The following is a 15288-nucleotide window of genomic DNA, read 5'->3' on the forward strand; positions in this document are numbered from 1 at the left end:
TGGATCCTAAACTCCCTCCCTCTACTGCACACACAAGCCTATATATAACCCTGAGTGAGCCACACAACTCCACTGGGCCTCGGTTTCTTCTTCTGTCAATCTCTTATGCCCCGTGCAAGGCCCCGATTTTATGATGCTATGAAAAAAGATGAGGCGTTTCAAAGTCAGCTGACAGATGACAGAGCAAAAAGAAACCATACAGTTATGAAGCTATAAAAGCAATACAGTCCCCCAAAGCAAAGAAGACAATCTCTGTCTTTGGAATTTAGCTCACAACATGAGAGCAATCATAGCCTTGTCAAATAGCTATAAAACACCCAAACCTGCTGTGTTGGGAAAGTCACTTAACCTCTCTGGGTCTCAGCTTCCACAATCATCAAGTGGTCTTTGAGGATTAACACCCTCTGAGTCTATGAGCTTGAGATGGTTTTGTATAAGCCATGTAGCACTTTTTCTACTGCTATAATAACTTTCTCTTTTAAGATTTTATTCATTTATTTGAGAGAGAGAGAGCAAGTGAGAGAGAAAGCAAAAGCAGGGGGAGGGGGAGAGGGAGAAGCAGATTCCCCGCTGAGCAGGGAGCCTGATGTGGGGCTGGATCCCAGGACATGACCCGAGCCGAAGGCAGACGCTTAACCGACTGAGCCACCCAGGCGCCCCAATAATTTTCTTTTAATCCTTTAACATTCCATTCTGTATCTTAAAATGATTTTCAGGCATGTAAATAACACTTAACATCTAATTTATGTGTGCTTTCTACCTGCTTCTTCCTTACTCAGGTCCTGCTACTGCTACTGTGTTCCTTACTCCCAATAATCAGGAGCTGACTGTATTAATAATAAACTCTCTAATGTAACAAAAGTGGTCATTGTAATGTTGCTGAGAAATAATCTTCTTTAGCACCTAGCACACTGTTGATATTCAGCAAATAATAATCACAAATGTTGAAATAATAATTCCACAGAGAGCTACAAATAGGAAACAATTGTAAATTCAGTGCAGGTAGACAGAGAGCTAAATTTTAAATGTCTAAATATGAGGTAACTAGCAGACCGAAATACAACCCATGACTAAGTATTATGCAATTGATTAACCCCTCCTGCCCTGGACATCACAAAAATTAGTTTGTATTTAAAAGCACATTGTTTCAAAAAAATTCCCAGCAAAACAGAGCTAGAGCATTACTCCATTCATGCAAACCAGCTTATGAAGAACCCCAACTCTAGCCTGGAATGAAATAAACATTAGGGTTCTGTTTCTAGCCTGACCTTTTAATTCAGTTTCATAGTCATCAGTGATGATGACACTGGTTTAACAACACTGGAAGGATTAGGTATGAGTGCACAGGGCTGGTAAACATGTCTGCAGATGGATGAGAACTACTGTGGGTTGTAGGTTTCTTTAACATATTTATGAGACTGATTTAATCTCCAGTCAATCTCCAGTCAATACACTAGATAAAGACACTGTTGCTGAATTTAAAACTCCAGATCAGTTCAGATAAGTTTAGTAATGACTCTGGGCTTCAGTTTTAAGTTTTATCTGAAAGTCAAATTATCAAAACAACTAAAACCAGGAGATTAAAACTGGCAAGGTGGACCGAGAAACCATAAGTAACGTAACTCCCTAAAAGAGAACTTTTGTGAATTTTCCAACGCTCAGTCCAAATTTGGCAAAGAAGCAAAAAGTCGAACGGTAGTGAGGGCTGGAAGAGGAAAAGGACCCAGTGCCTTTAGAAATGATGTGCTCTGACCCCACCTAGTGGCGGCTGGAGTGATTTCTAAACACCTTGAGTACACTCTAGTGACTGAAGATTTGATTCGAGATTTTTTTCACCTGAGGTCAGCACTAGTTTGGTAATAAATTTTTACGTGCTAAAAATGTACTAAAACATGTGGATTTAGAATCTAAATTAGACAAAGCACAGACAGGAGGATGGAACACATCATCCTGTAACAAACCAGAGAAGCCTCAACACCAGCTGGCTAAAAAGATTAGCAGCTCTGAGAAAACTCAATTCTGGGTTTTTAAGACCTCAAATGCCTTTAACTTCTAAAATTAAAAATAAACAAGCACCAAAAATGTTCTTGGACAAGAATGCAAAACTAGCATGAATAATTGGGAGAAGCCATCAAAAACAAAGAAAAGAGAAAAATGACACACTGGGGACAAAAAAATAGGGAATGAAAATGGCAGAACTCAGAAGAAAATCCTGCTGTCACAGTGGACATCAAGCTAAACAGACATCAATTACAAAGAAGATCCTTAAACAGAAATATGGTGTAAGATACAGCTCATTATATTTAGACTAACTAGAGAGTCCAAGAGCCTACAATTGCAAAGGCATGGATAAACTGAAGAGGAATCAAAGAAAACGAAGATGATTTTTTTTTTTTTAAGATTTTATTTATTTATTTGAGACAGAGAGAATGAGAGAGAGAGAGAGCACATGAGAGGGGGGAGGGTCAGAGGCAGAAGCAGGCTCCCTGCCGAGCAGGGAGCCAGATGCGGGACTCGATCCAGGGACTCCAGGATCATGACCTGAGCCGAAGGCAGTCGCTTAACCAACTGAGCCACCCAGGCGCCCGAAAACGAAGATGATTAAAGAAGAAAATTCATAGTGCCTTCTAGCATGAGACCCTTCTGCTTTACTCCCATACTCCCATCTCATGATAACATGAGAAGATAGTATTTACCAAGTGCTCACTAGGGTTAGGCCCTGGGCTAAGTGCCCATTAAAGGTCCACTTCATTCACACCTTAAAACAATTCTATATGAAAAATACTATTATTCTCCTTATTTTATAGATGTGGCAACTGAGGCTTCGAGAAGTAAGTCCAAGATCACTCAGGCCACAGGTGGCAGCGGTAGGACTTTCACCCACACCAACTTACCCCTTCTACCGGGGTACCAGCTCTTGTTCCCTAAGCAATATCCTTCCTGTCCTCGAGCAGATTTTTTTCACACCTAAAAGCTCAAATCCTGAGATGGTTTCTTACCTAAGAAGGAAATATGAAAGGGGGAGTTGTGCAATGAGCTTCTTCTGCGCAGATCACCTAAAATAGGATGTTAATGCAAAGGGCCTTTGAAATCAAGTTCTTTCCTCTCATTTTTCAGACTAAGAACTAAGGCCTGAAGGGGGGGAAAGAAGAGACATGCCCAAGATCACACAGAGGAGCTCTGCCTAGAAGCCAGGGGTTGTTCAAACACCAGCTCAGGGCTCTCAATGGTTTTATACAAGTAACACCCTGACTATACACCTGGACCAGACACAGGAAAGTGCGCTGACCTCCTGAGCCCAATGCTGGCCAGGCTTGACCCAAACTGCTGCTTGGCTGGCCTTGCGGCCTGAGGACTGGCTCTAGACCTTGGTACCTCCTGAATCTTGGGCCTAGTAGTTCCCTGCTCATTCTTTGTCACAGAAGACCCTGATCCCTGGCCTCATCCTCCTACTGCCCAGGCCTTTGGATTCAGTCTAGTTTTGTCCCAGGCCCCAACTAATTCAAATTTAGGCAAGATACCTGGCCGAGAGTGGTTAAGATTTTATTTATTTATTTATTTGACAGAGAGAGACACAGCGAGAGAGGGAACACAGGGGGAGTGGGAGAGGGAGAAGCAGGCTTCCCGCCAAGCAGGGAGCCCGATGTGGGGCTCAACCCCAGGACCCTGGGATCATGACCTGAGCCGAAGGCAGACGCTTAACAACTGAGCCACCCAGGCCCCTGAGAATGGTTGTCTTCTAATCGGGCTCCTTGTTTCCAAACTCTTCCAAACCCCACTCCCACACATTTCAAATCATTCTGCATGGAGACCACTTTAAATTACTCTCCTAATAACCAACCTCAAAGCTCCCCACTGCATTTGATGAATACAAGCTCCTTAATCTGGCCTTCAAAGGCCTCCAGTATCTGTCCTGAACCTGTGAATTCAAACACATCTCTCTCTCCCTTCTCAAACCACAGGATTCCCATCCACTGCCTTTGCTCAGGCCACGTCCATTGATCCACTGACAGGAACACTCTTCCCCTTCATCTGTGGACACAAACCTGCCTTTAAATCCTGGAGGCAGGTGTTCCCCATTCACCCCACTGCATGGTTTTTCCCTCTCTCTCTCTCAACAGGAACACACCCTCATTTGATATAGATAGACTGCTAGATAGATACAGATAGACAGACTCCTTTGCATTATCTTTTCATGTATATCCTATTTCTCTAACCAGATTATGAGCATCCTGGAAATCTGGGACCTTCCCTCTTAAACATCTTTCTGTGTGCTCTAATGCCTTAAATATTGGCTGTTCCAAACCTGAACTGCAGGGGGGACAGGGGATGGAAAAGGAGGTGGATTTCAAAGAAGTTAGATCACTAACTTTTCAAAGTACACGAAAAGGCCGCAGAATAGAGAGGTTAATCAATTGCTATTTATGTGGACACACCAAATATTAAGAGAATATCAGGCTGAATATAGGGAAGAATATTCAGAACACAAAGCTTATTAAATATGCAACTAGAAAATACTTAACTGTTGCAAAATAAGCTTCATTTTAAGCCAAAGGCAAGGAATTCCAAGTAGGATCATGGCAAGTGAAAAGGATTCACTTATGGAAAATGTCCATTTGATTCAAAGGCAAACTAGACACCGAGGCAATGCATCAGAGGTCATCAGTCACATCATACACCAGCCAAAATTTAAGCCCACTAGCAAGTTCACAAAATGGTTTTGAAATGGTATCTTACACCAAATGCAATAAATAAAATAATGCCATAGACAAATGGCTGAGTTAGGAAGTTCTTTGTAAGATCTCTTATTTCTACTTTCTTTTTGTAGTTTACCAAGTACCAAATTTCTCTCCAGGTTTCTGTTTCTTTCCTTTTTTCTACTTGGAGCTTCCCACGTGGGTAGCATAGCTTAACAGAAAGAGAGCCAGGCTGGAAGACAGATGACCTGGGTTTGAATCTCAGCCCTATCACTTGGTAGCTATGTGGTAGTCTTGGGCACAAAGAGAGGGGAACACTTGAGCAGAGCCTAGACAGAGAATGAGAACATCTGTGCCAACAGACAAGTGAGAAAGGCATTCTATGCAAAGGCACAACAGTATGAAAAGAACTTGGTAGTTTCCAGGAAGAGCAACCAGGACAACAGACCCAGAGCAAAAAGGGAAAGTGAGGAAGTGCAGGAGAGCCTGGAAAAGGGAGCCAAATGATGAGAGGCCCTGGATTTACTTCCTTTTATGTAACAACCTGTACGTGGAACTTACCCGTGTCAGATGCTAGTCTAAGTACTTTACCAATAATGACTCAGTTTTAATCCCTGTAACAACCCCTTGCAGGAAGAATTATTACACTCCCCATTTTACAGATGAGAAAACAGGCACCTGAAGAGGATTAAGGAACCTGTCTAAGGTCACTGAGCTGGTTAGGGCAGAGCCAGGGATCAAGCTCCCAAGACCAAGCTCTCCCAAGACTCTCATAACCTCTAGGCTGTGCTGCTTCAGAGCCCAGACAGTAAACTGGAACTTGAGCTAAGACCTCTCCAACTGACTTGAAAGCCTCATTGTGAGGTTCAAATAAGCAACTGCTAGCCTCATTGGTCATTATTGAGATTCTCCCACTGTCTAACAGTCCCTGTCCTCTTCTTTCTCTTTCAGAATAGACAATGGCGGGACTTTAAGCAGGCTATGTACCCTGCTGGAGCCTCCAATTCCCACTCTGAAAATGAAGCCAATGACAAGACCTCCATCCTAAGTACGTCTTGATCGCTGCTAGGTCCACGTGGGTCCTCAGTAAATACCTGTTGAGTGAATAAGTGAATGAGTCTCTGTTAAGTACCGAATAAGATAGTACATTTAAAGCATTTAGCATGGTACCTGGCACACAGTAACTGTTCCTCCCTAATCCTTCCTCCTACAAAAGAGCAGACATGGGGGCCAGCAGATGGCAGCACTAGCCAATATATGCCCTGCTTCCTTCTCCCTTCACCAGCACAACTGCATCCAGCATTCACCGGACTGCCCACGTCCTAGATCTGCAGACCCAGGCCATCAACGGGCACTGCTTAAACCCCATGGGAGAACCCAAAGATAAGGCAGAAACAATCTTTCTTCTGAAATAAGAAAAGAAGTTTCTCAGTGCCCTCATATAGAGTCCCATTACCATATACAACTAGCAATGAAAAACCACCACCGCCCTCTGGAACTGTGCATCCTAGAAGGGAGGCATTTGCCTAAATCTTGAGGTGTCTGGGTTGTAACATCTTACTGAAAACACCAGGGTCATTCTTTCTGTTTTCCCCTTTCAAAAGGTTCTACTTTATGTCCACTTGTATGTTGGAATGATCTGTAATATTGGTGTTTAACCCAATCATAATCCCACTTGGGCATGTGAAAACATTTGGGATGTCAATCAACAGAAGGAGGCTTTGTTTCCAATATAAGATGGTATTTGAATCTCTCACAACTCAATTTTGAGAAATTTTTCATATTTCGCTCTTCTCACCGATAGATTGAATTATTAGAGTAAAATTCCAGCCAAGAAATAACATAACCGTTTAGCCTCCTGGCAAATTACGTTCAGCACCCACTTTCTCAAAATGACAAATATCAAATCTTTCAAGTGGAAAAATCCTCTGAAACAGCAAGCCAATTGTGCAATGCAGCAAGTAGTGCAAGAAAGAGATTTATTCCCCATCTCTGCAGCAAAACGGCCTGAACTTATTAGCATAAGGTAACATGATTCATATGTTAACTACCACTCATTCTGAAATTGAGCCCTTGGACCACCTACCTTTAACCTCAAAAAAGTCAAGAATTCCTCAAGTACCAACTCTCCTTTTTTTCTTCCTCTTTTTTTTTTCAAAATGCATCGCCATCTCCTTGCATTAGCACCTTTCTCAGTTAATGTACAACATAAAAAAGCAAGAAAAACTGATAGTTTCTCAGAGCTCTATCATCATAAATCAAACTATTACTTTTTTTTTTTTAAGATTTTATTTATTTATTTGAGAGAGAGAGAATGAGAGAGAGCACATGAGAGGGGGGAGGGTCAGAGGGAGAAGCAGACTCCCTGCCGAGCAGGGAGCCCAATGCGGGACTCGATCCCAGGACTCCAGGATCATGACCTGAGCCGAAGGCAGTCGCTTAACCAACTGAGCCACCCAGGCGCCCCAAAAACGATTACTTTTTTAACAGATTATTTGAACATACTCGTTTACAAATAGGTATTTACACTGAAAAGTCAATGAAATGCAACGGCTTGACAAATCACAACAGGGCAGTAACCATGGTGACCTGAGCCTCCTACTTTAGGCCAACTATAGCTCCTTCTAGTTCTTCCTTTCTGCCTGGCACTATGTATTCCATGAATCCTTATAAAACCTTGCAGGGCCAAATAAATAAGTAAATAAAAAAAATAAATAAAACCTTGCAGGGTATTATTAGTTCCATTTTACTGATGTGGAAACTGAGGTCCGAAGAACTTAGGTATCTTATCCAAGCCAGAAGTAAAGTTAGCTGGAATTCAAGCCCAGGTCTATTTTATTTCAAAGCCTATGCACTTTCTACTAATGCTTTGCTACTCAAAGTGGGGTCCCTGAACCAGCAGCACTGACATCATTTGAGATTTGAGAATGTGTTAGAAATGCAGAATTCTCAGTCCTACCATAGAAAACAGAAGCAGAATTCTCATTTGATCAAGATCCTAGGTCATTTACCGACACATTGAAGTTTGACAGACTCTATGCTATACCATTCTGCCTCTCTGAATATCACTACTCTTATCTTCTTCTATAAATCAGGTTCTCAATACGGTGGCAGGGAGAGGGGGAGAAGGAAGGGTGCTTCCCCCCCCAGGGACACTTGACAACGTCTGAAGACATTTTTGGTTGTCTCAACTGGGAAGGTGGGGAGGCGCTATTGGCATCTAATGAATAGAGTCCAGAGATGCCTCTAAACATCCTACAATAGGCCGGCCAGCCCCCACCCTAACAAAGAATTATCCAGCCAAAATGTCAATAGTGCCAAGGTTGAGAAACCCTGCTATAGCTGATTATATTGTACATCTTCTTTAGGTCTGGGGTCTGTTTAAAGTAAAAGAAGAGATTTTCATGGTAGAATTATGGCTGAAGAAATCTCATACAAAATCCCTCTACGTACCAGTCAGTCTCTCATAATCTCTCACAACATTTACCAAATAGAAAAACTTAGATCAGGGCAGGCACCTGGCTGGCTCAGTCTTGATCTCAGGGTTATGAGTTTGAGCCCCACATTGGGTATAGAGATTACCTTAAGAATAAATACATACATACATACATACATAAATAACTTTGATAGGGGATCAGCGAACTACGGCCCACAATACAAACCTAATTCACCCCTTATTATTGTGCGATCTGAGAGAGTAATTTTTCCATTTTTAAATGTAAATTTTAAGTTTTTTATTTTTTAATTTTTTTTTCAAGATTTTATTTATTTGAGAAAGAGCGAGAGAGGGCACCTGGGTGGCTCAGTTGGTTGGGCGACTGCCTTCGGCTCAGGTCATGATCCTGGAGTCCCGGGATCGAGTCCCGCAACGGGATCCCTGCTCAGCGGGGAGTCTGCTTCTCCCTCTGACCTTCCTCCCTCTCATGCTCTCTGTCTCTCATTCTCTCTGTCTCAAATAAATAAATAAAATCTTTAAAAAAAAAAAAAAGAGAAAGAGCGAGAGAGAGAGAGAAAGAGAGAGACAGCACAAGCATGGGGAGCAGGCAGAAGGAGAGGGAGAAGCAGACTCCCAGCTGAGCAGGGAGCCCAACTTGGGGCTGGATCCCAGGACCCTGGGATCATGATCTGGGCCAAAGGCAGATGCTTAACCGACTGAGCCATCCAGGCGCCCCTTAAATATCAATTTTTAAATAACATTTCATCACTTCTAAAAATTGTATGACATTCAAATTTCAATGTTCACAGTTTTATTGGAACAAAGTCATGTCTTTTGTTCCCATTTCATCAAAGGCTGCATCTTCCTTAACATAGCCTGAGATATAATTCACATACCTTAAAATTCACCTATTTAAAGTGCACAATTCGGGGCACCTGGGTCACTCAGTCAGTTAGGTGTCTGCCTTCAGCTCAGGTCATGATCCCAGGGTCCTGGGATAGAGCCCCACATCAGGCTCCCTGCTCAGTGGGGAGTCTGCTTCTCCCTCTCCCTCTGCCTCTCCCCCTGCTCACGCTCTATCTGTTTCAAATGAATAAATAAAATCTTTTAAAAAGATTTTATTTTTAGATAATCTCTATAACCAACATGGACCTTGAACTCACAACCCCAAGATCAAGAGTCAAATGCTCCACTGACTGAGCCAGCAGGTGCCACCCCTCCTTTATTTTTTTCAAGATTTTATATTTTGAAGTAATTTTAAATTTACTGAAAAGTTGCAAACACAGGATATATTTCTTTTTATTTCTTCCTTTCCAATATGAACGCCTTTTATTTCATTTTCTTGCCTAATTGTCCTGGCTAGAACTTCTAGCACATTGTTAAATAGAAGGGGCAAGATAGGGGCACCTGGATGGCTCAGTCGGTTAAGCATCTGCCTTTGGCTCAGGTTGAGATCCCAGGGTTCTGGGATTGAGTCCCACAGTCCCATGTTGGGCTCCCTGCTCAGCAGGGAGTCTGCTTCTCCCTATGCCCCCTGCCCAGCTCGTGCTCTTTCTCTTTCGCTCTCTCTCAAATAAATAAAATTTAAAAAAAATAAGTATTTTTGCTTCCATGTTTTTTTAAGTAATCTCTATACCCAGTATGGGTCTGGAACTCACAACTCTGAGATCAAGAGTCACATGACCTACCAACTGAGCCAGCCAGGCACCCTGTTTTGCTTCCATATTCATAAGAGATCTTAGTCTCTAGTTTTCTTGTGATAGTTTTGTTTGGTTGTGGTATCAGGGTAATGCCAGCCTCATAAAATGAGTTGGGAAGTGTTCCCTCCTCTCCTATTCTTTTGGAAGATTATGTGAAGAATTAGTATTAATTGTTTTTGAAATGTTTAGTAGAATTCAGTAGTAAAGCCATTTGGGCCTCTGGTATGTAGAGCCTAGACATTTCTTTGAGGGTATTTTTATTACTGATTTAATCTCTTTACTGGTTATAGGTCTGTTCAGATTGTCTGTTTCTTCTTGAGTCAATTTTGGTAGTTGGTGTCTTTCCAGGAATTTGTCCATCTCATTTAATTTATCTAATTATTTGGTGTACAACTGTCATTTTACTTTTTTTTCTATGTGCTTCATGTCTTTTTTGTTTCTCCATTCCTCCTTTACTACTTGTTTTTACATTGGGTGAATATTTTCTAATGAGGCATTTACATTTATTTAATGATTTCTTCATCATACTTTTTAAGTGTTTTGGGGAATTTTTTTAGTGGTTGCTCTAGGGTTTACCAGATAATCGTATCAGAATTAGCTTCAGATTTACACTAGCTTAATTCCAGTGATACATACATCCTATATATCTATATATAGAGAGATCCTATATCTATATATACCCACATATCCTTTCCCTTTCCACCTTTTTTGTAGACTATTTTATATATCAAAATTATATATATACTATATACATATATATTAAAATTACAAACCCAACAATACATTGTTGTTATTACTTTACCACCTGTGGTCATTTCCTCAGCCCATTACAGCTTTGCTTCCATCCACCTCCTTTGTGCTGTTATTGGCAAGTATACTACACATACATTACGTTTGTATGTTATAGGCCCAACAGTACATTATATACGTTATTTTATACAATTGCTTTTTAAATCAGTTATAAGAAGAGAAAAATACTCATTTCTGTCTTTTATAATTGTATAATTACCTTTCCCAGTGCTCTTTTTTTTTTTCATGTAGATTTGATTACTGTCTGAGGCCATTTGCTTTCGGCCTGAAGAACTTTCTTTAGTATTTCTTGTAAGGCAGGTCTTTGAACAACATCTCCAATTTGCATGTACCTGGGAAAGTCTTTATTTCACCTTCATATTTGAAATAGCCACTTTGAAATACCCAGCTGTGCTGGATACAGGATTCTTAATTGACAAGTTTTTTCTTTGAGCACTTAGTATGTTATCCCACAGCCTCTGGCCTTCACAGTTTCTGCAGAGAAGACAGCTGTTAATCTTATTGGAGTTTCCTTGTATAAGTCCTTTTTCTCTTGCAGCTTTCAAGATTTTCTCCTTGTCTTCGACTTTCAGCATTTTTACTGTTTCTATTTGTGGATCTCTTTGTATTTATCCTCCTTGAAGTTTATTGAGCTTCCTGAATATCCAGGCTATTGTTTTTCAACAAATCCAGAAAGTTTCAGCTACTATTTTTTTTTATTTAAAGATTTTATTTATTTATTTGAGAGAGAGAATGAGAGAGAGAGCACATGAGAGGGGGGAGGGTCAGAGGGAGAAGCAGACTCCCTGCCGAGCAGGGAGCCCGATGCGGAACTCGATCCAGGGACTCCAGGATCATGACCTGAGCCGAAGGCAGTCGCTTAACCAACTGAGCCACCCAGGCGCCCTCAGCTACTATTTTTTTTAAATATTTTTTCTCTCTCCTCTCCTGGTATTCCCATTACACCTGTACACTTAATGATTTCCCATATTTTTCTGAGGCTCTGTACATTTTTCTTCATTGTTTTTTTCTTTCTATTCTTCAGCTTGCATCATTTCTATTATTGTATCTTCAAGCAGGCTAATTCTTTATTCTGCCGGTTTGAATCTACTCTGAGCCACTCTAGTGAATTTATTTCAGTTATGGTACTTTCCAATTCCAGGATTTTCATTCTGTTCTTTTCTATAATTCCTATCTCTTTACTGATCTTCTCTACTTGATGTGAAAATGTCATTATACCTTCATTCTTTAATCATGTTTTCCTTTAGTTCTGTGAACGTATTTGTAATGGCTATTTGAAACCTTTTCTGCTAAATCTGACATCTGGTCGCTCTCATAGGCAATTTCTACTGCTAGCCTTTTTTCCATCGGATGGGTCATTTCCCTGTTTCTTTACATGCCTCATAATTTTTTTTTTAAGATTTTATTTATTTATTTGACAGAGAGAGAGACAGTGAGAGAGAGAACACAAGAAGGGGGAGTGGGAGAGGGAGAAGCAGGCTTCCTGCTGAGCAGGGAGCCCGATGTGGGGCTCGATCCCAGGACCCTGGGATCATGACCTGAGCCAAAGGCAGATGCTTAACAACTGAGCCACCCAGGCGCCCCACATGCCTCATAATTTTTTGCTGGAAACTGGACATTTTTGGTAATACATTATCTAAATAATATAGATACCGGATTGGTTCTCCCCACCCCAGCCCAGGGCTTGTTATTGGTATTTGCTTGTTTATTTAGTGATGGGCTGGAATGTTTTAGTGAAATCTATTTCCTTCACACAGTGTTAAGGCCTATGATGTTGTTCCTCAGAGAGGCACAAATTTGGTTATGGCCACAGTCATCCTGGATTGACAGTGGTTTTAGTAGGAGGGCTCTTTCTCTTCCCCTGATCACACCCAGCTGTTAAACTCCATTAACTGTGTTTTACTGTTCTATTATTTTCAACCATGCCTGGGGCATAACGTGCTCTACAAAATAATCCAATCAGAGGTGGCTCTTTTGAGGGAACAGTTTATTCAATCCCATGAGGGCTCTTCCCAGCCGTCTTTATCTTTGATTCTCTCCTGCCAACTAGCTGGCCTACAATTTAGGCTATATCTTCATTAAATTCATAATCTCCTCCCAATTGCCCTTCACCAAATCCTCCAGTTTTTAAAAGTTCCCTTAGGCATAAACTTCACATTTTGTTACAAATGAATTAACTGCCTTTGGGAAGAGAGCAGGAGCTACAGGTTTTAAAGCCGCCTTCTCCCTCCAGGTAAAATCTCTGAGTCCTTGGTGGAAGGGGGGGGGGGGGGGGGGGTGGCGGGCAGGGGACACCAGCCTGGGATTTTCTCAGTTTGCCTCCTCTGGCATGGAACCACCGTTGCATAAGCTGTGTCTGGGACGAGAGCAACTGGGGCCCCAGTAGTCTCAGTGTGCCATACCCAAGGCACAGCTCCCATTTTGTGAGTAGGAGCTGGATAGAAGAAGGAAGACTCAGTATTTCAACTATACACACCTGGGACTGTCTCAGCAACAAGTAGGCTTGAGACAGGATAAGAAACACTGACGTCCTGCTCCTCCTGGGAAGAAAGTAGTCTGACAGGGAGCTAGGGGTAGAGGGAGCCCTGTGTTCTGGCTTGCAGCAGTCTGGAGTGGAATCTCCACCTTGGGGAGTTGGAAGTGCGGAGGGAGGTAGTAGCCTTAATTCAAATACTATAGACTTGTCTTTCTTAGCAAATTTTCACAGATTTTCTTGAATGGATGTTTATTCATTCGATGAATGTTTGCCCTTGGGACCATTTCCAGAGGGTTTAAATAGTTAAGAGTTTTTTGAAGTAATTTTCACCAGCCTTACAGGCGAGCACAGTCAATGACACTCCTCACGCTGTCATGCTGGCAGTGAATCCTAAGGCTGCTTTTGTGCTATAATAGTTGAGCTGAAGAGCTAAGTGGTTGTAACAGAGATCCTATGGCCTGCAAAGCTGAAAATATTTACTATGTGGCCCTTTACAGAAAAAGTTTGTCAACCCCTGACTTAGGTCACTGCTCCCAATGCTGCTGTTTCACAGACCACACTTTGGACTAGCAAGGACTTAAATTACTTGAGAGGCAGTACTATTTTGGCTAAAAGCTTGACTTAAAACTCCACTTTGCCACTTACTTGATATATGGTTTGGGGTACCTACCTCATTGGGTAGTTGTGAGAATTAAATGCATGAGCATCTGACACTTAGAATATATTCAACAAATAATAACTGTTATCATCATGATGTAAACTGCATGAAAAGTAAGTATTAGTATTAACTCTTTCTTTAAAGGCTTTTCTTCCAGAAAATGAAAGCTTTTGGAAAAGGGAAGGAAGTATAGCCTTTCCAATATACAAGATGCAACTTTTAATACCTGGGGCACATAATACTATCTAATAAAGAAAAAAAAAAAAAAAAAAAAGCCCATAGAGCCTGACACTGAAAAGCAGAATTCGCCACCACGGATGCTTCCAGCCTTTTGCAGTAACAATGAATGAAAACCTTCAGGAAGTGCTTCCAAACCCAAAAGCCCTATGAAGAAAGGGCAGCAATTATCTTTAACATGAGGATTTGGGCCTAGATGGCTCCTTCCGGTTCTGGTCGGCTCTGTCTATACTCAGGGACGGTAGAAGCTGAATCCCTCAAGCTTCCACCTTGACTGTCACCGCGGCAGGGGCGCCCCAGTTGGTGCCCGACCCACAGCAGGACCCGGAGAGCGGGGATTCCAACGGATTCCGCCCGGCTCCCCCTTGCCACAGCCCGTCGGGGCTGCCAGCCGGTTACCTCGCAGTTGAACTCCATCTCGGCGTCCATGGTGACGATCCGCACGGTGAACGTCTTGGGCTGCTTCCTCTTGAGCGAGCTGAAGCTCATACGGGAAGCGATGGCCCCGGCCATGGCGCGGGGCTCAGGCCCGGGACCCTCGCGCCCCGAGGCCTGCGCTCTGGACCTGTTAGCCCCCCTGGAGGAGCCGCACAGGCCTCAGGGCCACCATGGTAGCCAACTGGCCGGCCTGGGAGCTCTCTGGTCGGCGCAGGCCCCCAGCGGCCAGCATGGGCCGTGAGGACCCTGCCCCGGGAGCGTAAAGGGGAGTTGGGGGACGGGCCCTTACGGCCACGGGGACGAAACACTAGCCAGGACCGACGGGGTGGGCTCGGCCCGGTGCTCAGGGACTCGGGCCGGGGACGCTGGGGACGCCGGGGACGCCCCGGGACGGGGCCCCTCGACGGCAGCGGCCCAGCCCCCGCGCGCCTCTCAGCGGCCGATGGAGGTCTCGGGGCCGCGCTGCAGCCAGGCGCGCACGTGCGCGCGTGGCTGTCACCGTCCTCTCTCCGCGCGCCCGCGGGAATCGTCCCCTCCCCACAGACCCCGGCCTGCTCCCCGCCCCGCCCTCAGGCCCCCAGATCATCACACACCGCGCAACCGAACCGGCGGCTGCCGCCCGGACTCTGCCATTGGCTAAGAACCCCTAGGGAGGCAGGACTTTTCCCTCCCTCCGCCCTACTTCAGAAAGACACCACCAATTGGAAGTTCCGCTGTGATTGGAGACGTGGGCCTGGGCTCGGCGTTGAGTGGCCAAAGCGGCAGTGACTCCAAACGCTTTTGTTCGCATGGAGTACGCCTTACTCTAGCAAGACTGGTTGAGGAATCGGAACCCG

The 15288-nt window shown here is 43.4% G+C and overlaps 1 protein-coding gene across 3 annotated transcripts in view; it reads right to left on the minus strand.

Moving 5' to 3' along the window:
• The window catches only part of NF2 (NF2, moesin-ezrin-radixin like (MERLIN) tumor suppressor), a 77260-nt gene extending 62268 nt beyond the window's left edge, over positions 1 to 14992 (minus strand). For all 3 annotated transcript variants that reach the window (XM_021703614.1, XM_021703615.1, XR_006541216.1), the window contains exon 1: positions 14414 to 14992. In XM_021703614.1, coding sequence (XP_021559289.1) covers positions 14414 to 14527 — 114 coding nt within the window. In that variant the 5' untranslated portion in view covers positions 14528 to 14992. The remainder of the gene's footprint in view (positions 1 to 14413) is intronic.
• Between the last annotated feature and the right edge of the window lie 296 nt (positions 14993 to 15288).

The sequence above is a fragment of the Neomonachus schauinslandi genome, chromosome 14, assembly GCF_002201575.2.
Source record: "Neomonachus schauinslandi chromosome 14, ASM220157v2, whole genome shotgun sequence".
In the NCBI taxonomy this organism is placed as follows: domain Eukaryota; kingdom Metazoa; phylum Chordata; class Mammalia; order Carnivora; family Phocidae; genus Neomonachus; species Neomonachus schauinslandi.